The sequence below is a fragment of the Caloenas nicobarica genome, chromosome 1 (assembly GCF_036013445.1).
Source record: "Caloenas nicobarica isolate bCalNic1 chromosome 1, bCalNic1.hap1, whole genome shotgun sequence".
Classification (NCBI taxonomy): domain Eukaryota; kingdom Metazoa; phylum Chordata; class Aves; order Columbiformes; family Columbidae; genus Caloenas; species Caloenas nicobarica.
Genome location: NC_088245.1, coordinates 93,531,008 through 93,557,829, shown reverse-complemented (window position 1 = coordinate 93,557,829; position 26,822 = coordinate 93,531,008). Strand labels below are relative to the sequence as shown.

At 37.0% G+C, this 26,822-nt stretch overlaps 1 protein-coding gene across 1 annotated transcript in view; it reads left to right on the top strand.

Annotated features, from left to right (window-relative positions):
- ZNF654 (zinc finger protein 654) overlaps positions 1 to 24,074 on the top strand; it is a 39,040-nt gene extending 14,966 nt beyond the window's left edge. The window contains exons 3-9 of the mRNA XM_065658520.1: positions 3,231 to 3,312; positions 5,230 to 5,365; positions 9,484 to 9,686; positions 10,458 to 10,597; positions 15,777 to 15,918; positions 17,559 to 19,872; positions 20,257 to 24,074. Of these exons, the coding sequence (XP_065514592.1) occupies positions 3,231 to 3,312; positions 5,230 to 5,365; positions 9,484 to 9,686; positions 10,458 to 10,597; positions 15,777 to 15,918; positions 17,559 to 19,872; positions 20,257 to 20,264 (3,025 nt within the window). The 3' untranslated portion in view covers positions 20,265 to 24,074. The remainder of the gene's footprint in view (positions 1 to 3,230; positions 3,313 to 5,229; positions 5,366 to 9,483; positions 9,687 to 10,457; positions 10,598 to 15,776; positions 15,919 to 17,558; positions 19,873 to 20,256) is intronic.
- The last annotated feature ends 2,748 nt before the right edge of the window (positions 24,075 to 26,822 follow it).

Genomic DNA, 26,822 nt, shown 5'->3' with positions numbered 1-26,822 from the left:
CACTTGTTTGTGGTAAAACTGTAGTTTTATCAATTCATTTGAATTGCTATGCTGTCCTGGTTTCAGCTGGGATACAGTTAATTTTCTTCCTAATAGCTGGTATAGTGCTGTGGTTTGGATTTAGTATAAGGCTAAAAATACATTGATATTTTGGTTGTTGCTAAGAGGAAGACAAGATGGTAACCCTAACCTGATCCGTGTCCCTGAGTGGCCAGTACTTATGCTGACTTATGGATGATGGCAAATGCCCTGTGGGGGTGGTTGCAGCAATGGAAGCAGAGTATCTGGCAGCATAGAGGCAAAACCATCTGGACTGTCGCATTGTGGCAAGATGTGCTGCCCAGGTAGAAAACTTGGTTGTAAAAATACATAGATGATCATATACCTGGGAGTTGGGCCACCGAAGAACATCAAAACAACCAGTGGGTGGATCAGGCTGCTAAGGTGGCTCAGCTGGATCTGGACTGGCAACATAAGGGTGAGTTATTTCTAGCTCAGTGGGCCTCTGATACCTCCAGCCTTCAAGGAAGAGGGGCAACATATAGATGGGCTTGTGATTGAGGGGTGGGCTGGACCATGGACACTACTGCATTGGATACTCTTGTATGTGAGACATGCACTGCAATCAAGCAAGCCAAGCCATTAAAGCCTCTCTGGTATGGGGGATGATGGCTAAAATATAAATATGGGGAGCCCTGGCAGATCAATTATATCACAGTCCCACAACCTGCCAAAGCAAGTGCCATGTACTTACCACGGTGGAAGCAACCACTGGATGACTGGGAACATATGCTGTGCCCTGTGCCACCACCCAGAACACTATCCTGGGCCTTGAAAAGCAAGTCCCATGGCAACATCCCATGGCAAACATGAGTCAGACAATGGGACTGACTTCTAAAAGAACCTCATAAATGCTTGGGCCAAAGAACATAGCAGTCAATTGTATCGTTCGATTTCCTGGAGGCTATTGCTAAAAACTACAATGAGAACAATGGGTGATGGGACCTTCAAACATTGGGATATATATTTCACATAGCCATCTGGTTATTTAACATTAGGGGATCTACCAGTCAAGCTGGCCCTGCTTAATGAAAACTTTCATGTACTGTAGAAGGAGATAAAGTCCCTGTGGTGCACATAAAGAATATGTTGGGAAAAGACAGTCTGGGTTATTTCTGCCTCAGGCAGAGGCAAACCCATCTGTGGGACTGCTTTTGCTCACAGACCTGAGTGCATTTGCTAGGTGCTGTGGCAGGATGGAGAGTTCTGATATGTTCCTCAAGGGGTTTTGATTTTGGATGAGAATAGCCGATGAATTAAACTGTGTGATGTCAATTGCTATATAATCCTGCCCTGCTGTATGTTATCGCTACAGTAGTTGCTATATGGCATTTAATAGTACTACAGTAAAGATTGTCTAGTTTAATGAAGAATGAACTTTGATCAAACTGAGCAAAGTGCAGCGGTGGTGGAACTGGAACTGGCTTCAGCAACTGGTGCCCAGCAACTTCCTTGGGATTGATGTCTTCAGCCTGCAGACTGTGGTTGTGGGCTGTGCCAAATGTACCAGCTACAAGCTCTGGACACAATATGCAACAATCCAACGCCACGCACCATCTCTCCTGCCCTGAAAGACTATTATGGCAGATGGAGCCCAAAGTCATGGATTAAATTAACTCAGTGGACATTTTAGAGGCATGGCCTGTTGACTGAGGGAGTGATACCTGTGTGTATATATCCAAAGATGAGAAAAGTGGTGGTGATTAACTAAAGTGTATTAGAGAGTGTAAGACCTGGGCATGATGTAGATGGTATAGAATAAGGGCTGGATATGGTCCAGGTTTTGGCTAGGATAGAGTTAATTTTCTTCCTAATAGCTGGTATTATGCTGTGTTTTTGATTTAGTATAAGAAGAGTGTTGATGTTTTGGTCGTTGCTAATCAATGCTTATACCAAGTCAAGGACTTTTCAGCCAGGAGATTTGAGATGCACAAGAAGCTGGGAGAGGGCACAGCCAGGACAGCTGGCCAAAGGGATATTCCGTACCATATAATGTCAACCGGGGACCGCTGCTCAGGAACGGTCTGGGTCTTGGTCGACAGGTGGCGAGCAATTGCGTTGTGCGTCACTTTTTTATATACTCTTTTTACTGATGTTGTTATTTTTACTATTGTTGTTGTTATTATTATCCCTTCCAGTCCTATTGAATTGTCTTTATCTTAACCCATGAGGTTTACTTTTTTTTTTTTTTGGTCCAGTTCTCTCCCCCATCCCACTGTGGGGCCAGGTGGGAGTAAGTGAACGGCTGTGTGTGGTGTTTAGCTGCCTGCTGGGTTAAACCGCAATACTCACAGAAGATGGATGTAGCTTCATTTGAATATTTGCACAAAAAGTCTCCCTTTGAAAATAATCTTTGAAGGCTTTTTTAAAAATATGAAATTAATAGAAAAAGGCTTTTATTTGGAAATATGAAATTAATAGCACCTTTAAACCTGTATCTTCACAGAGAAACATCAGTGGGTGGTACAGGAAGACAGGCTGAAATGGAGTAAAACGTGTTAGTAGAAAGTGCTGGTCGTACTTGAAAATATGAATTGCTGGGAATCTGCATTCATGTGAAGTTACTATTCCTTGAATGTAACTCCTTATACACTGTGCATACTGTAGTAATTTTACAGTTGTCCTCTCTCTTCCTCAAAATTGTTGCGTATCTGACTAATGCTTTGGCTTTTGGGGAAGGTTCACTTTTGTAATGGTGAGTGGGGAGAAGCAGTATGGAGGAAATGAGTTCTTGAGGGAGAAATCAGGCAGATACTGCAAGTCTGAATGTCCTGAACTTAATGTAAAAGGTGCAGCAGAAGGGGTTTTAAGTTATGCTTAAGTATAATTGGTTTTATTACTGATTTGGTCTCTTTAGTTTATCTATAGCTATATTGTATTTGCAACTTGGTGCTTGATGAAAAATGTATTTGTAGTGTGTCTGTGGAAGTCTGCCAAATCCCAACTGCCAAAATCCAGCACAAAATATCAGACCACCATAAAGTTTTTGAAATATGAATTGCATTTAGAGAGTGTGGGCATTAGCTACGCTGGCATGGTCACGGTTCTAGAACTTATGAAAGTCCTAATTTTGTTTTTAGTGCTGTGAAAACTAGTAGCCTTATAGTAGTTTCATTTTTTTAAATTAACATTTTTAGTTTGGTTGACTTGTCAATTCTTCTGTTTTTCAGGAGTTTTTTTGAATTGCTGCTGTTCTTTGGAAAGGATGAGTTCTATGAAGATCCTTTGAAAGATATTTTAGGTTCAATCCAGGTAGTGTTGCCTACTTTCATATAAACCTTTAATATTATTTTAGTACCTGTAAAGACAGTTTTTGTGGATATATAACCTGGAGGAAACGTGCCATTATAACAAAAGAAGGTAGCTACTTTGCTTACATTTATACCACATGAAAAAAACCCCACCAAACAACAAAAACAACAACAAAAAAACAAAACAACTTGGACTAAGTAAAATGTACTCCTCTTTGTTTGTAATAGTGATCTTGTTAAAGACAGATTTTGTGCATCTCCCATATAGAAGAGGGAAGCATTGCTTGTTTGTAGCTAATTAGAACCTAATGTCATCCAGTGTTGGGTACCAGTTCATGACATGAAACCTCAAGTTTCCCTCTGCAGTTTTAAACAGTAAAATTGAAATTGAAGCTCTATCTTAATGAAGTCTTCAGGTCAGCATGAACTTGCATTTTTTAAAACTGTTGTACTCTTGGCTAGACTGGGACAAAGTTTTGTATGGCTATATACAAGTGCATAAGAGAAATGATCCTGGATTTTAAAACTTACTGTTTCTGCCAGAAGACTTTTTGACCTGAACTGATTTTAAGAGTTGAGTTCACTGCATGGGAACACAAGCACCCGTGCCACCCTGAGAGGAAACTTGGTTGTATGAAAAGGATGGAAGACAGTGTTGTTTCTTGTGTTAATACTGATTATGGAACTGCAGTTTGAAAAATATCTCTCTCTTTTGTTATTTTTATGTTGATACTTGTTTGCTACTGCTGCTACAAATTAATGTGTCAGCACTACTTACCTTAATTATCAAACTAGCAGCAATTACATGCTTGATTAGAATTGGTAGAAGAATGTGGTCAAGGAGTGGCTTAGCAGCCTCAGGAATGGGTAGGGCCTCTTGCATAAGAGTAATGGGACATTTTGGCAGTCCTGCAATAAGTGCGTTTCAAAAACAATCTATGAACAAGAAAATTTAGGAAAAAGTGTGATGTATAGTACTTTCTTCTCTGTGCTTTTGTATTACAATTCTATTGCCTTGACTTTTAAACAATGAATGTATCAAAAGATATCTTTACATAATATTCTAGATAAAGAATTTCTGAATTAGTTGTGCCATCAAACTGGTAGTGAAAACCATTGTTTCAGTTAGTTAACCATTTTTTACCATCAAATGTATCAATCTCAATAGAAAAGAAAAAAATTGAGTTGAAACTGAAAGAATTTACAGCAAAAAAGTATGTGAAGAAGTCAGTTTTATGTGCATGAAAGCCATTCTTCAGCTACGTCTTTTCGTTTCAAAATTAGATACCTTTTTCTTGTGATTAAAATTCTACTGTTGATTAACATTAATGTTGACACTTTTACCAGCAAATAACAAGGAACGGGGAACTTGGCATATGTGAAAATCATGGGTGAATAAAACATTTCAGATTATTTTAGGCAAGCATAATTTCTATTATGTAGAGATTTGGAGAGAAATGATTGCTTGAAGGCTCATGACTGAAGTGGCTTAATTCAGATTTTCCCTCGTAGAATTCATGCACCATCACTGGATCACAAATCCAGTGTCAACATGTCTAAATCTGTGCAGACTAGCATGAGGTGAAGACTTCTCTCACAGCATATGCCAGTAGTATCTCTAATTCAAGGAAGGGTGTTTTTGCATTGTTATGCAAATGACAGGCTCTTGCTGTGTGACTATAGAAGATATGAGCATTCTGTCTTCCACGGTTCTGTATCACTGTTTTTAGAGAATATAAGGTGTTGCTTTAGGGCTTTGTGTAAACCTAGTCAATAAAAGATTTTGTAGCTTGAATTGTTGACTGAGGAAATACTGAAATGTGTGAGTTTTCTTGTTTCTTATGTTTTGGATAGCCTAACTTTATTTTTAGACAACATTTTTTTTCTTCTTTCTAATTGTTCTTCTTTTTACATGTAGGAATGTCAGAACCTTCTAAATAGATACAGAAATATGAACCTGGAACTAGTGACTCGCATCATCCGAGATGGTGGACCATGGGAGGATCCAGTATTACAAGCAATTCTTAAAGCAAAGCCTGTATCACAGGAATTAGGTATTTCATTTACCAGCTTAATTTTTTAGAATACTGAAAAATGTCTTAAATTATGCTTTTTTGATATTAGGATCAAGTGTTGTCAGGTGGAATTGCACACAATTTAACTATTTTTCTGTAGTAAAATGTACTGGTCCCTTTTTTTAATTTGAAAGAAAACTAAATTTCTTTGCTACTAGTTTAATTCTACTTTTATAGTGTAGGGATTATTCAGATACAAGAAGCTACTGAGGAGTGACTTATAAAATGTATTTACCAAACCCCAGTGTTCAAGCCCTGAAGGCACATGGAAAGTGACTTAAATTCAGTTAGGCTACTGCAGTAACATGATCAGGGAGGACCCGATGTGTATTTCTGTCTCATGGTACTCTGACTCATTTAATTTTTCTTTCAAATTGTAAATACTTGGGCTTATGGCTTTTCTTGGTTCTGTTCAGAATGAGGCCTGTGACTACACCTGATAGCTGCTTTCTGTTTCATACGTGGTTGCCAGAGTTGGGAGTAGGAGAAATATTTCTGTTTGGGCTGCAAAGTAAATCAGCATTTTTAACAGTACATGGAAACAAACATTACCAGAATGTTAATGAAAGTTCATGAGAGGAAAAACACCCAATCTACAGTAAAGTCTTTACTAACATCTTATGTAACTTATTTGTTAGCAGTGTTCACTGAGGATCTCTTAAAAGTTGTTTCTATTTCACAGTAGTAGAAAACACTAGTTCTTTAGTTACTGTGGTGTAATGCGTTATTAAAATTCATTGCTGTGTTTACAACAATGTGTTTGTTCTATAGGGAGAGGAAGAGGGCCATAAAGTCAGAACAGCTCAGTGAGCTGCCTCTTTAACCAGAGAAAGTCTCTTGATAGCAAATTAACGTGATTAAGTGGGTAGCCTTTATCGTTTTCTCTCTCTTGTGAAGCAAGCACTTGAGCAACATAGTTTACCCATTATTTTTATTATATATCTGATAAACTTTTGGTCAAATACCTACAGAAAGAAAATGAAAACAAATATTATCTTTGTTTTGTTCTGCATCACATGATGAATTTTAGGAGTTTTGATGGTTATGATCTAAAGATAGGTCTCAATATCCATCTCTCCAGCAAAGAATTAGTTTAATCCTTTTGCCTTAATGATTCCCTTGATCATCATGAAGCCTGTATAGAGTGGATAACAGTGTGAGGATTTTTACTTACTTTTAACCTGGCAGAGTAGGAATGAGACTGCCTGTTGTCACTGGATGGTCATTTTGTTTCCTTTTGTTGCAGGCCACATCTCCTTCCCCTCTGCTGAGGTATTCTTCCTCCTTTTATCTGCCAGTATCTCCACACACCCCCTTGACATATCTCATCTGTGATGACAAACATTTTATTTTAGATAATGTCTTTCGGAAGCTTTTTCCTTCTCGTCGCACTTCCTCTCAAATCTGATTCTTGTGAAGTCTTACACAAAGCAAACATTCTGTGCTGCATTATAGGCTGGCAGTATTTGGCGTATATTTTGAAACCTGGCCATATAGCTCCCTCAGGGATCACTTTTTTAAATGAGGAAAACTGGCTGTTATTGCTGAATCACCAACCATTACTTACAAAAGTCGGTTTGATAAATACGTACTGTGTGAACTACATAATCCTGTCTTGGATCCATTAATTACACAGAGAAGCTTAGGACAAGGCAAACCTCGCTGTATCTGCCTTTACGTGAATTGTAGTACACTATGAGATGTTTCAGTCTATTTTGAGATGGCTAGAAAGGAAGGCAGTCTTTTGGCTTTAAAGAAAAACAGTGGAGTTGAAACACAGGAGCAATAAACTTCTAATAGATGGGGGAGAATAAGGCAGCCTACTGTGAACATCTAGAAGATAATATTGTAGAGAGGGGTACACTCAGGTGTAAGCAGTTAATTAGTTTCTGATCTGATGGTTGGCATCTATCGCTCTAAAGCAAAGCTCTGTGCATGCTGCCTGGACAAGAACAGATGATGTTTTTCCCAAGCCATTTTTAATGTATCACAGACTTGGCTAAATGCTACTATAGTTAGCGGTTGCCTTTTGCTTGGGGGGGTTAGAAGAGCTGTAAATGCTGCCTTGGGAAAAAAGAGAATTTCACTACAGGGAGGGGGCACAATCCTGCCAGTGGTGTAGCTGGAACTTGCAGTCTATTTAAAAACAGCGTTGGAGGGCGTGGGAGCCCCCCTTTCCTGGGATGTGGTGCTGTCAGAAGTGGGATTCTCATTTTTGGAACAGAGGGGCGTACTGACCTAAGAGTTCCTCACACAGAAAGTGGAAATGAGGTAACAAGTTAATGTGTATTTTGGACGGTACTTTTCCCTTGTTTGAGGGAAAAGGGTGTTACAGGCAGTTGTTATACCTTCAGCATTTTCTTAACATTAGCACATAACAAAAGCTAAGTATTTCTGGCCTAGTTTTTCAATGTGAATATTCGGTAATCTGTTGGGTAATGTTTGCATATGAAACCAATGATTTGGTTTATTATCCTTAGTATGTTAATTCCAAAAAGCAGAGGCCTTTACTTGGCTTTAAGGATTGTTCTGTATGAACACACTTCTTGCAGTTAATGACAGCTATTAGACACTGACCTTTCTTTCAGTCATCGTATTTAGTAAGTTTGTACCCAGAAGGGCTAATGGATATTGGGAAGGAGATCTGCTTTTATGGTGGAGCTTACAGTACATCTATTAACAGATCTTATCTAAGACCTTAAATCACCCTGAATAATATTCCTTAAATGTTCATTAGCATATAATATCATTACCTTGAGTAAAACTAAAGATGCTAGAGAAATGCTATTTCTGAGCATAAGGAATGTCTTTCAAACGAGGCGTCCTTAAAAAAAAAAAAGTTCAGGTGAAAACTTGTTAAACAAGTAATCTTTTTATTTTGGGGAAAAAAATTCTCTTGTCTGTTCAGATTGTGGTTTTCAGTAATCATTTCTGTTTTTAATAATTATAAGTGTCATTTGAAGTTGCTTGTAACTTTCTTAATACAGGTTCCTTCTAGGATATAAATTTTCCGTGCTCACTTCTAGCCTTCATTGACTTTAAATTGACAATCTCTTTTCTTTTTTCCATTTTTTTTTCGAATATGAAGCACTCTACAGTACTACAGAGCATGCAGTGGAAATTGTGGGGTTTTAATGTCCTTTTAAGGTAGATATTGAGAATAAAGAAGAAGATCAGGCTGTGTTGTCCAATACATTACATAAATGTTAACACACTATGAATACCTCAGAGTGTGCATTAACTAGACAAGGTACAAGCAATTCTTAAAATAAAACCAGCATTATTGCATTTTATAGCCTTGAGTGATATTTTAACTTTGAATCCTAAGAGATAATAGAATCTGTGTGATCTTTAATAATAGGGATCTCAAGCACATCTCCTATGTATTTAATAATTTCCCAATTACTTAAATGTTAAATATTTTGAGTATTGCAGTTGAAACAATGTCATTCAAATGCTAGCTTTAAGACTAGCTTTTAGATCTGAAAAAACACATTTCCAGATATCAGGGCCTATAATTTAAAGGTATGTAGGGATTTAGATGTAGGAATTGTATCTAGTAGCACTTTTCGTGGAAGAAGTATATTTTCCACTTCTCCAGGCAAAATCAAGTTGTCCAAAGCTACCTAAAACAACAGCGTGTGAATTGTAACTTTTTCACCACCCTGAGCTCTTCCATTTTAATGGATAATGGCTACTCTGAGTTGTTTTAAATACTTATAGCCTTGGAAGTGATGTCAATCCTATGCTTCTGACAATCACCCAGAATCCAGTGCTGAGAGAGGATGGAGTTCTCTTTCTCAAAAATGCCTCTGTATAGTGTATATTTTACTAACCCTTTGCAGCACCTTGTGTTGATCTGTTAGAAACAAAATACTGAATTAGATTACTGGTTTAAGAAAAGTTACAATTTCTGTTTTCAACCAGAAGGACAGATTCTTGATGGTATTTAAGTTAATATATATGATAGCTTCTTTAGCAGAGCCTTTTTATGTTATTTGTTGTCACTGCACTATTAAAAACAACATTACATTTAAATATATTTGTCGTTTGGACTTCATATTCTAATTGCCTTTAAATCTTTCTTTTCTGTACAGTTAACAAATATTTAAGCTCTGAAAATCCACTGTTCTTTGAACTACGTGCCAGATACCTTATTGCCTGTGAACGCATCCCTGAGGCAATGGCTCTTATCAAATCTTGCATAAATCATCCAGATATCAGTAAAGATCTGTATTTCCATCAAGCTCTTTTCACCTGTCTTTATATGTCACCATTAGAAGATCAGCTATTCCAGGAGGTATTGTTTGTCAGTATGCATTTTTTTTTTTTTTAATGAAGTGGTACATTATACTTACTGTATACAAGTTGTCAAGAGGAGTGTTTGGAACTCTGGTTTTGTAGAACCAAATGTCATAAAATCAGGAAACTATACTGGTCTTGCTTAACATAGTGCTGGCTTAAGCTTTGAAAAGTTTAATGTTAAGTGCCTACAAATCTTGTTGACCTAAATGGAATTTTTTGGCCAAGTTTACTTGTAGTTATATTCCCTAAGTAACTTGAATCATTAATATTTTGTAACTTCATTGTATTGATTAATTTTGACTATTATTTTAGCAAAAGCACTTGAGCCTAATTGATGCCAGTCTAGTGTTTTGTACATTGTATACTTTTCTTAGCCTTCAAGTTTTTTTTAATGATGCCCCAGTGTGTGAAATTACACTCTAGCTGACTGTGGCCCTACTTTTACCACTGATAGCACTTACTAGAAACAACACTTTTCTTAACCTTGTTTTAAGAACAAGCAACTGTCATGCAAAAAAGTGGTTTTGTGTAGTCTTTTAATTTCTCTGACAATTATTCTGATTGTCATTACTCTAAGAAGTATGAAAGAGCTCTAAATATCTCCAAAATCCCTATGTACAGACCTACACAAAAGCTGTTCCAAAAAAATCCTATGTTAATAGCAATTCCTGAAGTTTTCAGTAGCTGCTTTAATATAGCAAGGTCTGATAGGTTTTTATTTCATGTTAGCAAATTTGTCTAAATTGATTTTATTTTAATTGTATAGCACTTGTTGAGGACTGATTGCAAGAGTGGAATTGAGATCATCTGCAACACTGAAAAAGAAGGGAAGACTACCTTAGCCTTACAGCTGTGTGAATCGTTCCTAGTCCCACAGCTTCAAAATGGGGACATGTATTGTATATGGTAAATACTTTCTTTTTGGTGAAGCGGCTTAGCAAATAATAAATGCTTATTGCCAAAATGAAACTCATCTAACTTTGGGATGTAGCTCAAGTTTAAAATACCAGGTAAAAACATTCCAACATGATTTTTAAACATTCCTAGTACCTCTGTTATTCCTGTTGCCTTTTTACACACAATCATGTGCAGTGGTAACTTCTGTAGTACGTAACACTTACTAACTGTTTCAGAATAAAAGAAGGGTGAGCCTTTATATACTTTAGACTGTAAATGCTTATAAATGTGGCATTTATGATTATAAATGTGTAACAATATGCAGTCTGTAGACTCTCTGGCAATGCAAGTATCTTACTCTTCTGCTAGTTAAATGACAGTGCTCATAACAATCAAACTGTAGTATGTCAGCAGTGTGTCTAAAAAGATAATGTATGGTTCTGAAAATGTGCTATGAATTATCCAGACTTTTAGTTCATAAACAGAGCCATAACATAAATGGTGGTCCTCTACAAAACATTTAAGTAAGAATTTCTTCATACACACTGAATCAGCGTGATAGTTGGACATTTTATGGCTAAGAAGCATTTTTTAGAGAGTTGTCAAAACAACTTCATCATTTCGAGGACCGAAAAATGGCTAAGGAAAATAATCCTTTCTGCCTAGCCTGTATAATTTCTGTACCTAAAGGAACATCTGCATTCCTTGATAAAGTATGCTTAATTTCTTTGATTATGTAGATGAAGCAAAAAGGCTTTGCAAGGATTTGATTTTTTTTTAATCAATGAAGATCAAATTGTTAATCTGCATAACTAATTTAAAATTGAGTTTAGAATCTATATAGGATTTTCCTGTTCCCAGATTTCAGAGAGTTGAAAAGATGGGTCTTTTTTTTTTTATTTTCTTTCCTTGAGGAAGTAATGAAGGTCAGACAGATAATGCTTGATTTGTTAATAAACTTTTTCCTTTTTCCTTAACTACTGGATGAGTAATTGATTGCATTGAATCGAAACCTTTGGAATTGTGATTATGACATAAATTTAGAATACAGTGTATTGGTGGTACCTAGTGGCATTTTCCATTCAGTCTGTCCAGAAAAGGGTGGGCATGACTGTCCACATAGAACAGATTACTAAATTCAACTGAAAAGGCACATAGTTTGTGTGAGCCCAGTGACCACCTTTGGGATGAAATCTGACTTTGCTGATTCCTGCTGAAATGCTGCATCTCCTGACTGCTCACTTATCAGGAAATTTGCAGATTTAACCTACGCTTATTAGTTACATGGTTAGTGCTTTCTGTTTCAGGGATTCAGTCATTTAAGAAGTGCATTTAAAATATTGGAATTAAACCTACATTTTATACCTTATGCTGTAGTAACGTGTTAACCTTGCTCTTACTCCTCAATAGGAGGAGTCCCACTGAAGGGACAGGGCTCTTCGTTCACCCCTGAAATCATGGTGGGGGGAAAAAAAAATATATATGTATATATGGGGAAGTGCATTGGAAGTTAAAAGAGAGCATAGCTAAGTTCGTTAAAACACACCGATTAAAAACGTCAGGTCTTTAGGATTCATAATTCTCCAGGCAGCAGAGAAGCTTTAGGTACTTGATGCAAACATATCCCAGACTGCCAGCCCTGAGGCTGCTGCTGTTATTGCTCCAGCTGGTGACATATGGTGCTTTTAGCCACTGTGGTCCATAAAGCCTCTCGCCGTGGTGGTCAGAGCTGAGAGCAGGGGCCAGGAGCATCCTCCCGCGGCCGGTGGGCAGGGAGGTGTGGGGAGGACCTCTGCCCACACAGCTCCTCGCAGAAACTGAGCAGGGGAGATGCAGGAGGGTCAGGCATCACCACACTTCATTAAGTTTTGCATCATCCATTTTAAAAGTTCTATTCCAAACAGGATGTCTGTCCCGATGTTCTGGCAAAATGGATGTCAAAAATGCAATTCCAGAAGAGACTAAAGTATTGTTTGATATCGTCTATCAATGAAACCATTTTGGCATCTCTTAGTATTTTAATCTTCTGTTCAGAATATAGACCTTGAGGATCTTTGGAAGAGTTTGGAGCAGTTATGTCTGTGTGTAGAACAGCTGCTTTGTTCTTTACAGATGCTGAGCCTTACAATTGCGTACCCAACGAGAGAAATCTGCATAATGCTTAATACATAATGTAAACTGGGACAAAGCTTGTGAAGACATGACTGTACCATAAATCAATTTTTTAAAGAAGTAGGAGCCAGGTTAAATTAACCCACATTGTGTATTTTTCCCTAGAGGAGATTTCAACATCTTCAGCACAGCATAAATGATCTTGACTTGTCTGGAATTGAGGACCTTGCAGATCTAGCAGGGATCTAGGAGCAAACACTACAAGCAAAGATAAGATATCAAAACAGATTAGAAAGCTATAAATAGCAGATATTTGCTATCACTTCATGTGAAGCAGACTATATGGAATCTTAATGCTGAAACCATTAGTGCTCATTATCAGAGGAAGATGGACTTTAAGCAGCTCTGTCACAAAAGTCATTGTTTTCATTTATGTTAAGAATAAATTCTAGATTCAGATGGTCTGAATAATTTTTCTGAAGTGAAAGCCCACTTGCAAATTAATCACAAAAGCAAGCTGTGCTTGGTCTCACTAGGAGTATTTGTGTACAAGGTATTGGTAAGAGATCAGTCCATAATGATGTGATTAATGACTTTCCAGTATCAAAAAGTGATGTCTCTTCAGGAAGACAGCCAAAATTTTGATGAACAGGTGTAGCAGAATGGCTTGCCTTCTCTGCCAGGCAAATTTTAAATGCTGTTTCGGCACTTGTCAAGTGGTTCCTATGCAGTAAATTCAGTAGGTCAAGGAATTTTTCCCACAGGGTCAATCAGTCTTTGACCTTTAGGTAATTTTTGTGATTTGAATAACATTTTGGTAAAATGTGCTATCTATAGCCAAGGAAAGACAGACTTTCTACTTATCAAGAATAGCAAAGATTTTAGAGCTAGCTAAGGTAGGAGGGGCTTAACCATTCTCTTATGCTGCTCATGGAGGCATGCAATGGTTTTAGTGTTTTGCAGGGGGTTAATGGGCTGGAATACCTGGTTGGCTCTGGTAAAAAGGTACTGAGTTCTGTGATCTCACAGTAACAATTTAAATTGCCCTAACACACGTCCATAATAATTTAAGCACAGGCCTCAGTGTGAACTAAGTTACACTATTAAAAAAGTACATCTCTTTAAGTACCATACTACTATGCCATAATGATCGAGCAAATAGGAAACTACCCGTGCCTGCATCATCTCAAGTTTATATCTCTGTTGTGCTTAGTGACACAGAGATATCTCAAGTGCTGCTGACTTCAGCATTAAAATTGGTATCCAAAGCGTTTAAGTGGTTGAAATAGAGTCCATTCAGCACTTCAAGAATGCTTTAATCCTTAATGATTATCAGTGTCAGAAACGTGCTTGAGAAGAAGCTTCCATGTCTACATGGAGGAATAAGACTAAAGTACTATTTCACATCAGGGTCTAGTCAAATGATGGTTAAACAGACTTAACAGCTTGCTTTTCACCCGTGGAGCTGTTACTTCTACTTTCAGTTTTCTCCATTCTTTTTTCAGCTCTTTCCTTGTGCCAGCTGTTGCACTTAACAGAACACATGACAAGCCACTTTAACCACTAATCTCTCAGAAGAATAATTTGAGTTTTCTCAAATTCTTTGAGATTACTGTTGAAATGGCCTGCTCTGAAGTGGTGTGAGACAAAGCAGAGCATAAGTTGTATTATTTAACGGCAAAAATACTCAGTTCTTCGTTTTGTACTTCAGATTGAGACTTTTACTGAATTTTTATGAGTGGTTTGATGCACAAAGACAATAGTTAGTTTCAAACTTGTATGTGAAGTTTTCAAAGACTTTCAAGAAATTAGATTTCCAGCCGGGTGAAGGCAGTGGGGAACAGGTTATATCTTCAGAAAACCCGTAAGACTGATTTTTTTTTTGTGGGTAGAGCTGCTTGTAGAACTCCCTTTTCATAGTTTCCCCCAGGTAAGCTTGATCTTTCTTTCAACTTCATTTTTCTTGGGTTCTGAATGAAAGAAAACAATCAAGCTCTCTTGTCTTGCTCTTAAATTATCAAGCAGAATTGCAGAGCTGTCCTAAATTTAAAAGTGAAGTTAGTGTTTTGTCCTAAGCCTTTCTGTCACTTCCCTTCATGCAAGCGCTAACCACACTAGACAAGCTTAATCTCAAAGGGTTTGTCTGATTTGTGTCTTGCACAGACTAGAGGCTCTGGAAGATCAGTCTAATATTTTGTTAGTAACTGGGCTTGTGTTTTCTGAGGGAGGAGGCTGGTGAAATAAAAAAAGTGTCTTCCTTCAGAAAATGAAAGTCGATTGGTCCCTTGTTCTCATTGTAATGTTATGATGGTATTTCTGCCTAGTCCTAGTTATATCTACTCCTTTGTAAAAATCTTTGCACTGGCAAATTTTATTATGACTCAAAGTTAGGTCCAGCTGCCTCTCCAAGTCTCTGAATTAAACTAAACACATTACCTGTGTGGGAGCTCTGCTGCAAAGTCTAGCAGTCTATTCTTATGTTTCCTTCTATATGTCAGAAATGTTGTTTGACTTAAGATCTATTGGCTAGAAAGACCAGTGATGACAGCAGTAAACAAATAAAATTGTGTTGTAATATGCATAACTAGAGAACACAATATTTCCTGTCAACAGACCATATCAGAAGCTAGCTTTCTACAATGTTCCCTTTTTCCACATTCAGACACATTTTTCTGAAGGACTCCTCATCCTTGCACTGAAAGTAACTTAATCTCAAGAGTACACAGAGCTTGCTGTTCAGCCTGACGTTTATTGCCTGTTGTGTTAAGGGCTGGATGCTGTAGCTTCTGCTTTTATTATTCAGTTCTCTGATACTAAGCTGAATACATTAATATTTTGTTGAATATTTAATTGGCTCAGTGATAGGAGATACCCTGAATGCATTAACAAAGTAATTAAGTTGCATTTTCCATTATGCACGTTGCGTACAGTTGTGGTGTTAATTAGATTGGTATTACACCCTCAAATATTATTTTAGTTACAGAATATGCAAATAGTTGTTCTTAGTAATGCATCATGCTTGGTGATAGAGTTCTAAAACTCAATCTAATGAAAATATTTCATTCCATACTTATAGGGACCTGATCTTCATTTGGAGTAAGCTGCAGCTTAAATCTAACCCATCAAAACAAGTATTTGTTGACCAGTGCTACCAGCTTTTAAGAATTGCTACAAATGTCAGAGTAATTTTCCCTTTCATGAAAGTCATTAAGGATGAAGTAAGTTTGTTTGTTTTGCTCCCTCCCTTCTTTCTGTAACTAGTTGAAATAAAAAGAAGTGATGTTATATTGTGTATTGGCCACTTTTTGTGGAAAGTTAAGGTTCAGTAGGGAAAGGCAAAATATTAACTTAAAAATTTTGTCACATTCCAGAATGTGCTTTAATGCTATGATTGCCCTTGATCTGTTGTGTGGTTTTAAGATTTTTTTTTTTTTTTTGCCTGAATTCTGAGGTTTTTCTTTCTGTTTGCTCTAAGTTTGAGGAACGTCATCCTCTATAAATAAATGAGGGAAATAATAATAAATACATGGAGTAAATGTGAAAGATAGATCGGTTGTTTTGTTTGGAGTTTTTTTGTTCTTGTTTGTTTTTTCAGCCTGGCTCCTTGAGGAAGTAGGGCTTGTGTAATGTCATTGTATCTGCCTTTCACCCTTGTTAAGTTCTGAATCCTTTCACCAGTTCTAATCAAACTTGAAGAAGTGCTTAATGTAACATAAAGGAAAAGATAGACTCAGATAGAAGACATAATTTTTCTTCAGAAAAGTGCACTGTGTTTCATGCTTCAGATGTTAGTCTTATACTGTCTCGTACAAACATCTGCAAAACATGTAACATGCAGCATTTTGCACACAGGAGTGTAAGTTGTTTTCAGACAAATGTGCGGTTTAATCATTGACCTGACTGAACGGAGCTCCTTCATATTCTATGCCCCAAATGAATTATAAAATTTTGTCATGGGTGCTGCTGTACAATTCTAAATGCAAGGATTTGCTCCTGTTCAAGATCTTAATCTCGCTATATATTCTAAAATACTTGCAGTGACATGAATTACTTTTATTTAGATTTGCATCTGAATGATTGTATTTTTTAAATAACCAACTACATGTATTTGTTAATGCACATTTAAATATACATAGGTGTTAATTATTTCTAAACTTCCTGAAACATTTTACTTTAATCTGCTATCTGTTGGTCGGTGTGGTTCCGATCATCCCTCCAAATTATATGTTCATGCTTGGCTATGGGTTCTTATGGTTTCCCAGGTGGCCATGGTTCAAAATTGAGGGCAATATTTTATAGCTTGTATTTTTATGCAATGCACGTTAATTGAGTTAGAACAGGGACAAAATATAGAGTAACTGTCCAGTTATAGTGTGAAGCAGCCTAGGTAACGAAGGTGCAGGCAAAAGATGCTGCTAAATCAGATATGATTTGCTGCAGCCTTGTTTTATATCCTCAAATAATTGTCTTTAACTGTAGGACTGCACATGGCAAAAGTATCTGAAGCTTTTTTGACAGTAGCTGTATGGCTTTCAGTGCAAACTAGATGTTATTTTTCGCGTTTTTGTATCTGTATTTTATAGTCTTGTTTGAGCATTATTTTAAAATGTACATGCCTTTAGGTGAAGTTTACTAGCAGGATGATTTCTGAACTCCTAACTATTGTGCAGGTGGATGAATATAAATACATGGGATGTTGATGTTTTGGCATTGTTCATGCTAGTTCTTTTTTTTTTCTGTGGGTCTGATGATTTTTTTTTTTTAATATGCTTTTAAGCTGTAGACTTCTGTAAGCCCATAAGGAAAATACTGTTATGCACACTCAGTAATTATGTACACTGTAATTTCCTTTCTGCAGGTTGGTGAAGATGGTCTTCAGATATGCGTTGAGATATGTGGGTGTGCCCTACAGTTGGATCTCCGTGAAGATCCCAACATGAAAAGTCTTATTTATAAAGCAATTGCTCATTTTCTGCCAAATGACTTGGAGATCCTCAGAATTTGTGCTCTTTCAGTCTTTTTTCTTGAGCGCACCTTGGAATCTTACTACACTGTTGAACATTTATATAAATGTGCAGATGAAGAATACAATGAGTGCACTAGTTCTGTTCAAAACCGTGTACGTTTTGAGTTGCTTCCAATTTTGAAAAAAGGTTTGTTTTTTGATCCTGAGTTTTGGAATTTCTTGATGATCAAGCAGAATTGTTTAGCATTATTGGGGGATAAAGCCTTGGCTGGCTTAAGTGAAAGTACACTGGAAAACTCTACTGCAAATACAGAGAAGATAACAGAGCGTAGGGCTCTGAGTGAGGAACGTGTCCATTTAACAGATGTAAGCAATGGAGAGCTTGACCCTGAAGAACTCTCTGAAGCCAAGTCCAAAGGTAATGCCAAAAAGAACCATGAAGCTCTTGAGGCATCTCAAATGTTAGATCAAACCATACCAAGGCACCGCTGTGTGATATGCAACGAGGAATTTCTTGGTGGTCACATTGTGAAACATGCCCAAGCTCACCAAAAAAAGGGCAGTTTTTCCTGTGTACTTTGCACCAGAAAGTTCAGGCAAAAAGGACTTATGCTGAAGCACTTAAAGAATCATGTCAGGAAGATAGAAAGGCAACACCTTGCTGCAGTTCTTGAGGCTGGTCAGCAGGCTCCTGCTCTTAATGAACTAGAATGTTCTGATGTTTCTCTGTCTCTTGAAAATGGGAATTCTGATGGTTCCAAAGATAATGAGCCAGAGACTACAGTAGCTCCAAGTGCTGACCAAGCGGTCCAGGTGGAGGAGGAGAAAGCAGAACAGGTATTTGATGCAGTGGAAAACCATCTAAGCGACCAGGATGATGCTACTGAAAATAGTAATGACAGCTGTTTTAATAATGTTCCTGATGCTCTAAGTACAGAAAGTTTGCCTGAAGATGACGAGAGCTCCAGTAAAGAGTCACCTATTCTGCACAAAGTAAATGGAGCTTTTTGCCCTCAAAAAGACATTGATGCCATGGATGAGGAAGGAAGCTTTAAGTGCCCTGCCAATGGTTGTGCTAGAGTGTTTAAAAAGATAAGGTTCCTTAATAAACACGCAAGAAAAGCTCATCCAACTGATATGAAGGTGCAGCAGCATATAATGAAATGGAATAAAGGAAAATGTCGGTTCTGCCAGAGAAAATTTGCTGATTCCCAACATTTTATAGACCACCTGAAGAGACATGTGTATCCAAATGTTTACTTTTGTTTACACTTTAATTGTAATCAGCGATTTAAACTGTCAACTGAGCTTGCAGAACATACAAAAAGTCATACTGTGTTTAAAGCTCAATGCAATTTTGCAGAGTGCTGTGAGCTATTTGAGGAGCTCCCTTTGCTGTATGAACATGAGGCTCAGCATTATTTAAATAAAACACCAGAATGTTCAGAAGATGCAAGTGAAAAAGATTCTTCAGATGATCCTTCAGAACTTTGTAGCTACCAAGATGATGATGAATCTGTTAATGAAAAAGAAACTGTAGATTTACCAATTCCAACTTGGAAGTCAAGGAAGGATTCTACAGAACCAAAGACATATACTCAAAGTGTTGAGAAGAAAGCAAATAATGTAATTCACAATGGAAATGAAAGTTCATCTGAGGGTAGCACTACAGTTTTAAGTTTGATAGACCAAAAGACACCTGTGTCACAGCCAAATTCTGAAAACTGTAATGTTGTTAGTGACCAACTAGTCAATGGGCACAGTGACCTAGATCAGACATCATCAAAGTCATCAGAAATACCTTTGGACAGAGTGGCAGGTGAAACAAGGACAGAAAATGGGTCAATATTACCAGTTTTACAGAATTGTCATGATACATCACAAAATAATGCTGCTGCCTCACAATTACCTTCAAAACCAAACCAGACAACAGAGACTACTTCATATGGTGTCATCTTAACAAAACCGTATTTTAGACCATTGCCTCCAAGTTATCTCGATGAACAATACATTAGCATGCCAAAACGTAGAAAAATTTTGACTGATAATGTAGATGCTCATTCTGAACAAGACAAATTTTGTAGCAAAACAGAAAGATTTAGATGTGGCAAATGCTTGACCATCTACTGTAACTCAGAAGCACTTGAGGCTCACCTTGCACAAAAGAAGTGTCAGACGCTCTTTGGATTCGATTCAGATGATGAAAGTAAGTCTTGCAGTCCTTCTGGGCTGGTTTGTTTGGAGGTAAATACCAGCCGGAAACTAAGTCTTTGAAAACAGGCAACCTCATGGAATAGATAAGACAGACGTGATTTCTAAGCAATTGTAGTATGTTAGATTTTAGTTAAATCACAGTACTGTGCTAAATTGGAAGTTCAAATTGGACATGCTGTTTAGAATAACAAAGAGGTAGTGAGAATTGGTGGGCAGCTCTAATGGAAGAGCATTCTCATAAAACAGAAGAAGGTAATTCAGTCTGCCTTTCCTTGCATGTTTGAAATTAAACGTCAAAAAGCATAAAACAGTGTTCTAAATTAATGAATGATTTAATTGGTTAGTCATTTTGATCCCAATGCATTCTCTTTTACAGGTGCCTGATTCAATATTGTGGGAAAGTGTATCAAACGGAGAGTGGTGTAAGAAAACACTACATGAAGAAGCATCAGTTCATTTCCCAGTTGGCCTTAATCATAAAGCGGTCTCAAATTACTAAAGAAAAACATGACCTTGATAAATACAAAGCACATTTTATAGACAAAACTCACAGAGTTCTGCAGGTCTTGAGTCCAGAAAGGTTGCTACAAAATCCCCAAAGTACCAGTTATCTGCAAAGCCACATTCATTCCAAATCTGTGATTGAAGCTTAGCGGCACAGTCTTTCTAGTATGAAAGTTTAAGGAAAATAAGACATACAGTTGAGCAAGCGGAGGAAGCAGAGGTGTTCGTTGCCTTATGGAAATAAAAACAGCCAGTTCTGAAAGCTGTGTGAAAATGTGTGGTTAAAGGATATCTATCCACACAGCTGGGAAGAAATAATTCAAGAAGGTGTTACATTATTGTAATATGGATAAGAAATGCATAGAGGAACCACACATTCTTTTTTCAAAGTTTGAGTATGTGATTCTATTATCTGCTAAAAAACATGGAGCTCATTTAATAAACTTAGAATCCAAAAAGAGGAATGTAGAAAGAAATCGAACATGGATAGAATGCTCAGATAACCAAAAACTTGAAGTACAAAGTATGCAATGAAAAGTGAGTTGATGTGGTACTAAGTGTGAAAGTTATGCACAGTGGAAATCAGATGCATGCAAGAGAAACCCTTTTCAAGCCTGTGGTAAATGTATATGTTGAGAGTGTCCTGTAAAACATCTGTTGTAGGTGCAGGAAGACTAATACAAGCAGTACATGCACAGACTGCGTGGATATTAACAGAAGCAGGCTGCAACAAATACAGTATGTGAAGGGGGTTAAGCTTGCATTACAGGGCAGAGTTAAACAAATTTTATGCAAATACAGAAATCCTTCAGCTGTTGGTATGATTGAAAAGAACTAGAAATGGCTTCCTGATTAAAAAAAAAAGAAAAAGGCAGACAAAAGCAAAATACATGTCAAGTTGAAAAAAAAAAAAAAATCGGAGCCTGTTTCACATGTGATGTTGCTTAATGCTGGTAGGTCACAACTCAGTACTGTAACTACTTATTTACTGTCTAGAGGAAGGAAGAAAGTATGTATCGACTCAACCTTGGGACACTTTACAACCCTATCTAATAGCATCTCTTGAAAAGACAGACTTTTCCAGAAGTTATTGAAGGAATCAGACTTAAATGTTAAGCACTTTATCCTAAATTTACTCATAGAAACAATCAGAATGTGAAGACAGGAAATTTGAGTCATTCAACTCTATAATCTAACACAGGACAGTTGGAAACCAAAAAGATGCTGTTGTAGTTTTTGGTCTTCTCGCCCTTAACAGATATGTAACAAACACGCACATTGTCTAACTACTGGGCTAATTTATCCTATAATTTTTCTTATACTGTCGTGCCACCTAAAAATGTTTCATTTGGAATCCTGTTCTATGCAGGCAGGTGAAAATGTTAATGTGACTCTAGGCATGGAAGTATAGTGGTGAAAACTCGTGTGTACAGATGGAGTCATCAGAGAGTTGTTGGACAGCGAAGACCAACTGTTCCTGCTCAGCTAGTTTGCTCACTGAATAGTTCATCACAATGCATGTATAGCATAATGAGAGGATCAACTTGCTTAAATCACCAGATACATAAAAACTAATGAGTAACAAATCAAGAGGTACGTAACAGATCTCTTCATTGTAGCAATGGCTCACACTTGCAAACCTATGGGTTTCATTGTAAAATAGGCTGTTAAGTAGTTCTGGAACTTAATAGTCCAGTAATGCCTCTGCTAATAATCCTCTGTGAAATTAAACAGGTATTTGCATTAATTCTGCTTCCTTTTCCCCTCCTGGGAGGTAAGAAGAACGCAAATTTGAAATCATACTTTTTTGAAATCTAGAAAATTTTTGCCTTAACTTTGAGTTGGATTAATGTAAAAGGTTATAAAATTATGATCACAGGTATGTTTGCATTACATTAGTACCGATGACTGGCCCACTATCAGAGATTCGTATGATGTTTCAGGCACCAAAGAATCTTTTTTTGCTGTTGCAAAAAAAAAAAGTATCATTCATTATATATACATATATACATGCACTATATATATATATTTACATATATAAATACATTAAACGTTTTTAAACATAAAATTAAGGGGGACCTTATCAGCCAAATGCACTTTCACATTTTTTGTTTTCAAGTTACCAACTAATTTTTAAGGACACGGTTGTCATCTTGAATGTTCCCAGGCTCCCCTTCCATTGCTTAACATCATTAATCTAATTAAATTTGCTTAAATATATTTGGGGAAAAAAAAGGTTAATTTTACAGTATTACAGTTTTAAAAATCTGAAAACTCACTCAGTAGATATCACAAAAGTGTTTGTGTAAAGTCTTTTAAATGTATCATTAATCTTTGGTGCTTTTTTGCCGTTTCCTGGAGCTCCATGTGTTTGAAGATGCTTTAAAAACATGATTGAGACTTGTATTTTCTTTGGTTTAAAGTGTGTAGCTAAATGCATCTATGTACATGCATAAACTGTGACCATAATTTTTTGTACCTGCATTAAACTCACTTTTGTTCAAAGATGCTTTTCTTGGACACCACCATTTGTTTATACCGTATGTTCAGTATATGCACTTTGGCGACCTGGCAAATTTAATTCTTATGGAGGTGAACATCACCTCACACCTATCGGAAATATGCTAAATTGACATAAAGTAGCAAATGGGTGGTAATTTTTGTTTTAAGTAATGATTTTTACTTCAAAAGACATTGCATTTTCTTTAAACTAGTCCCTGATACCTGTTGGTGTTCTCAGATAGTTGCAGTATTCCATGACTGTAATTAAGAGCAAAAAGATACTTGTAACATGTGGGGAATAATTCTACATGCTTTTTAGGGATTCTGTAGTATGTTGAGTATTACCCTGTATTAAGCCTGCAACGTCTAGGCCTGAAAAAAGTTCCAAATCTAGAATTGAAAGTTTTGGGTGTTTTTCCCAGGCATTAAGCATTGTGTGATATAATTGCAAATACTTCTTCGAGATGTATCGCTTTGATTCAATAAATACTGAAGTACATGTGTAATGTAAGCATGCAAATATCTTAGAGCTGCCTGAAGTTACACATGAACTTAGGAGCTTTGTTGGATCAAAGTTTGTGCATTTCATTGCTGGTAATCATGTTCTTAAGAATATTCCTCCAGGTGGCTATAACTTGGATTTAGACTTTCCTTGTCAGACTGTCTACTCTGACCCGATCATGGTTCACTGTCAAGGTCATGTAAGTTCTAATTTTCAAAGAGTTGCCGCTTGGCAGGCACCTTTCACAAAAAAATAAATACTGATCGTAGGTTGAAAGTGGTCATACTTGTGGGGAAAGGTCACTGGTACTTTGGTTGTTTAGCCATATTCATTAAAACTATATAAATTGTATAGTTTGGATAATTTATAACATTAAACTTTGTGATATTAATATCACATTGAAGGTTCAGCTGTACTCATTTCTTTTATTGTTTAACACCAGTACTATGGACAAAAGACTCAAAGGGGGTGGTGGTGTTACTATTTTCTTAATTTATTTGGTACTGTATAACACCTTTCTGATTAAATGCAGTGTATGCATTTTGGGACTCGTTAATTTGTAAAAGCTGTTACAGGTTCAGCAAGAAAGGAAATTTGTGCTTCCTTGTTGAATGTTAAATTATTTTACTTTGCATTTTATATAAGAGTACAAATTAAAACTGAGCCATCAAACTGCAATAAATCAACAGTAGTATCTCATTTTAAAAACTTTTTTGTACTGTACATAGATTTGTTCAATAAAACGTTGTCTTTGTTGTTGATAGAAATTGATTTTGTCTTTTGGGGAATCACTCTGAAAATACTGCTGCAATCTTTATGGTTACCGTGTTGCGTTTGGTATATGATTGTTGCACAGCACCTGTGTAAAGCTGCCAGGTCTTGGTGTTCCAGGTGTGTGGATATTTGGCTTTGAAGAGATTAAATCCAAGAATACCCAGGTTTACTGAGGAAATCAAAACAGAAGTCCTGTCTCTCTGCCCTCTCCCCCCTCCCCCCCCCTTTTTTTTTCCTTCCTTCTAGCTAATTAACTACCTACTCTGGTAAATTTGGGACCTTTCAGTATGTGTTTAACCCCGGGGGGCAATGACTTTAAAATGTGGGGGAGGTTAACCACATAAGCCATTGTGCAGGGCTTGAAAGCCAAACTTGAGGCCACAAACAAGTCTGGATGCAGCAGTTAAGATACCCCTGCTTCTAGTTGGTTGTCTTCCTCTGTCATAAAATTGTTAAAGTTCTTCAGTGCTCTGCATTGCAAGTACCAAATGCTGGCCCCAACCTCTTGGGAAGGCTGGTTGGCACTAGTACATAAAGCTGAGCCTCAGCTGTTGCACTTTATGAGCTTATGTTTGTTTCTGATAATGCTGCTAATACAGATAGTAACCTCTAGCGTGATACACTTGTTTTCTGTTGCTTTGTTTAGTCCATTTGATGGAATGCTGCAGTCCAGAGATAAAGACAGTGTAATTGCTTTTTAATTTTGCTTCAAAAAATTCAATACTGTCATCTGAAAATGCTGGATTATTTAGATTTATTATTCATAGTCCTGTAAATTCTTAATTTTCTTTGATCAGTGATTTTGACTGTTTTCTGCAAAATTTTGAACGGTGCTTTTTGTGTGTGTGTAACTTCGAACTTACCTTTGTTTTCTACTTTGTATAATTTTGACAAGGTCCTTGCCTAAGAAAGTTACTAACTTTGGGCATAAGGTTAAGGGTTCTCAAATCTCTGGTACTATGGCATATGCACGCTGCAGGCAAAATATTTACCAAAATGGCAATGTATACATAAGTTGTTTGATAAATTAATTGCAAGATACATTAGCATACCAAATGTAAACTTTTATGTGCTGGATATTGTTTTAATTCCTTTGACATGCTAACATTTCAGGCAGAGGAATAACAATTTCTCAGTAAACTGTACCTTAAGTTGGCGGCCCAGTGCAGTGTTGTAAATTTTCTCAACAGTGACACACTTCACAACAGGTTAGTGTGGCTGGTAAACAGAGCAGGAGAAGTTTGGTGTCCAGTGTTAAACAGCTGGATTGTGGGGGCGAAATGTTGAGCTTTGAGCCCAAGGAGAGGTTGAGGTGCCTGCATGAATGAAGCACCCGACAATCAGAAGCAGCTCAAGAGGTGCTCAAGGGTGCGTGAAATAGTCTATATAAGTTTAAGCAAATGTCAGCTTCGAAGTTGTGGAGTGTACAGATAACTTTGTACATATTTGAATTTTGTATGTTGAAAGTTGAAACGGTCATACTTTTTTCTGATTTTTAGAATTATGTAAGAAAGTTAATATCAATGATAGCAGGTAGGTATAAAATATCAGTTGGAGGTTATGAAATGTTATTGAATGGGAGATACAGTGAAACTGAATATGCTTCATATGGTAACTAGCTACTGTTGCCCATTTTTATAATATAATATTTCAGACCATACATGTCATCTTCAATGTTATTATGAACCCACTTGTTGGAAAACTTAGTTTAGGATGGTAGTGGTAAAATCAGTTAATGCAATGGCCAGCATCATTTAAGTATGTATGTAAATATCCTTTAGTTATTATAGTTTTTGACTGTGCCCACCTATAAAACAGCTACTTCTACAGATGATGCTAAAATTTATGTGTGTTTGCTTGTGTTGTAGTCAGTAATTTCTCATTTATTTTGCTTATCTCTTCAAGAAGAGGTGAAGAAAAGAAAAAGGAAAAAAAAAAAAGCCTGTAACTGGTGTTTCAGTAAGTTCAGTTCCTGCCCATCCAAATAACCTTAGACATATTTGTACTGTCTTAATGTCAGAGCAGTGCTGTGTGACTTGGAGCAGTATCTAGCACTGCCAGAAGTGGTATTTCTATGCATCAGTGTGATTTAATCCAGTACCGTATGTCTCAGTGCCTGACTTCTGCACTGTGCTCATAGAATAAGAGAGCATTTGACATTTTAGGGGTATAATTTGCAGTTAATAAAATTCTGAACGGGGAGGGAGAGGATCACTTGTAGTGAATTATGACAGCAATTTAGTGTTGCAAGACTTCTCTTCACCTTTTGTTTATATATGCTAATAATTTTCCTGTTTATTCCCCTTTAGGAATGCCAGTTTACATTCCTCGTCAGTGTTCAAAGTCAATTGAAAGTTTGAATAAAAACTCTGTAGGGAATTCTGAGTTACAGGAAAGACAGAAAACCAAAATCTACATCTGAGATTTTCCCTACCACCACCCCCAAAGGGGAAGCACTTACAAGGTATAGGTATAATCCTCCTAGAAGGACTGGCCTTGGTTTAAAATAAGAAAGCCAGGAGAGACATCAGTTCTGGATGTTAGAGAGTCTTTCCAATCTCTGTGATGACAATGCACTTTTCTTCTCTCAGGATTAATGGGAATATGACCATTTTAAGGCAACCCGCCCCCACCCCCCACAAAAATGTTAATTGAAAACA